Source organism: Pseudozyma flocculosa (genome assembly GCF_000417875.1).
Source record: "Pseudozyma flocculosa PF-1 unplaced genomic scaffold scaffold00023, whole genome shotgun sequence".
Lineage (NCBI taxonomy): Eukaryota > Fungi > Basidiomycota > Ustilaginomycetes > Ustilaginales > Ustilaginaceae > Pseudozyma > Pseudozyma flocculosa.
In genome coordinates, this window is record NW_006920891.1 from 157,041 (window position 1) to 158,839 (window position 1,799).

The 1,799-nt window shown below is 65.8% G+C and overlaps 1 protein-coding gene across 1 annotated transcript in view; it reads left to right on the forward strand.

Moving 5' to 3' along the window:
- Positions 1-472: 472 nt before the first annotated feature.
- The window catches only part of PFL1_06012 (uncharacterized protein), a gene marked incomplete at both ends in the record, with an annotated part of 1,970 nt that continues 643 nt past the window's right edge, over positions 473-1,799 (forward strand). The window contains 3 exons of the mRNA XM_007883550.1: positions 473-876; positions 1,173-1,310; positions 1,421-1,763. Coding sequence (XP_007881741.1) covers positions 473-876; positions 1,173-1,310; positions 1,421-1,763 — 885 coding nt within the window. The remainder of the gene's footprint in view (positions 877-1,172; positions 1,311-1,420; positions 1,764-1,799) is intronic.

The window sequence follows — 1,799 nt, forward strand, 5'->3', positions numbered from 1 at the left end:
CCTCAGGCAGGAGCTGGCCCTCGTCGCGACTCGCGCCGAAATCAGCGGCTCTTTCCTTTTGACTGCGGCCCGAACACGCTCGACGACGTCGGCAGCAGCCGTCCTTGCTATCGGATCCTGCTAGCCGGATATCAGTACAGCCTCGTCCTTTCGGCCTCGATCCTGCCCAGCGGTTGCGGGAATTCGGCTTTCGCCGCGACAGGTTTTCGACCGTCGGCTTCGACCTTGACCGCCTGTCCGCACCCCAGCCAACGCAAGCCCGTCTAACCGTCCTGTCGATTCGACAGCGGTAGGTCTGCAACGAGCGAGGGCACCTTGTTTCGGCTCGGTCCGACCCGCCCACACGACCGAGCAGCGAGCAAGTTGCGCCTGCGTCGCAGCAGCATCCCGCGAACTCGGCACGCGCCTTCACGCTTTTTCGGCGGGTCAGCGACGTCGGGTGAGGCCCGCGACCGCTTCCCGACCCGGCAGGATGAGGTCCTCGCCCTCGAGGTCGTCGAAGACGCCGGCAAAGAGAGCTCAGGCCGACCGAGCGACGGCAGCGGAGGCGGGCAAACAGGAAGCCCGGCCCGACGACACGGCGTCTCCCACCGTCGCCACCACTTCGGAAAGATCATCCCCCACCTCAGCCCCGAAGCGCCGGAAGAGCGTCGGCGTCGCAATAACGACACCATCGTCGTCAGCAGCATCGTCACAGAGGCCCTCTGGACAGCTTCAACCGTCTGCGGCTCCGGCAGATTCGACACAGCCTTCTGCAGCAGCTCCATTGGGACCCGGGCAAACGTCCGGAGACGCCGACAGCGACAACAAGGTCGACGAGGGGGCAACCGCAGAGGCCCCCGCGGGATCTGGGTTGGACGAAAAGACATCGGCAATGTGAGTAGACGAGGGCTGCAGGCGGTCCTTGTGCACCATGGAACCATCCGAGACGGCAAGGGGGGGATGAGACACGGGCCTATGATCGCAACTCGGCACTGCCCACAGGCAAAGACGCGCCGCCATCATTAGGCGTGATTCCTGAAGGGCATCGCGCCGGCGCGGCTGAGGTAGCTGCGGCAACGACGCCATGAGATGTCCGCGCAGGCCGATCGACATTATTGCTCGACGTCGTCGTGAATCTCATCCTTGCCCGATTCGATACTCCCCCATCTTACACCATGAACCACCATCAGACGATACCGCCTCAGGATCGCACAGCAGCCAACGGCGGCCAGCGCTTTCGGTGACGAGCTGCTATCAAGGCTAGCGGCCGCGCCACCTTTGATCTTGGAGCTCGATGCCGTCGACGAAGTCGGCGACCCGGTCGATATGTGAGCCTGCGACATGCGACTAGCCACGCCCGGGCCGATAGCCAAGAGGCGGTCTGCTGACACCTCTGATCGGCACCCCTGCTTCTGTGCGAAACGCGCGATCTGACCAGTTCCAGCGAAGTGCCCTTTCTGATCTGCCAAGTGGCCATCACGCTCGAGAACGGCAACAGCGCCGACATCTATTCGCCTTCTCCCGTCCGATCGACACCATCCAGCTCGGTGCAGGCCTCGCCTACGCCATCTTCCTCGCGCGGCCGGGCCGCGGCGCAGGCCTCGCCTGCAGAGAGCCCGGCGGCATCGGGCTCGCGCGATGCTTCGGCCGCACGCCCGTCTCCCACGTCCACCGGGCGCGGCGGGGCAGCAAAGCGACGCGGTCGACGCCGCAGCGGCCTCAACCCTTCGCCGGCGAGGGGCGGCGCGACGACGCCGCCCTCGGCCTCGCCGCTGCAGGAGGTGTCGCCACCCGCGCGCATGTTGTATGGCACCCTG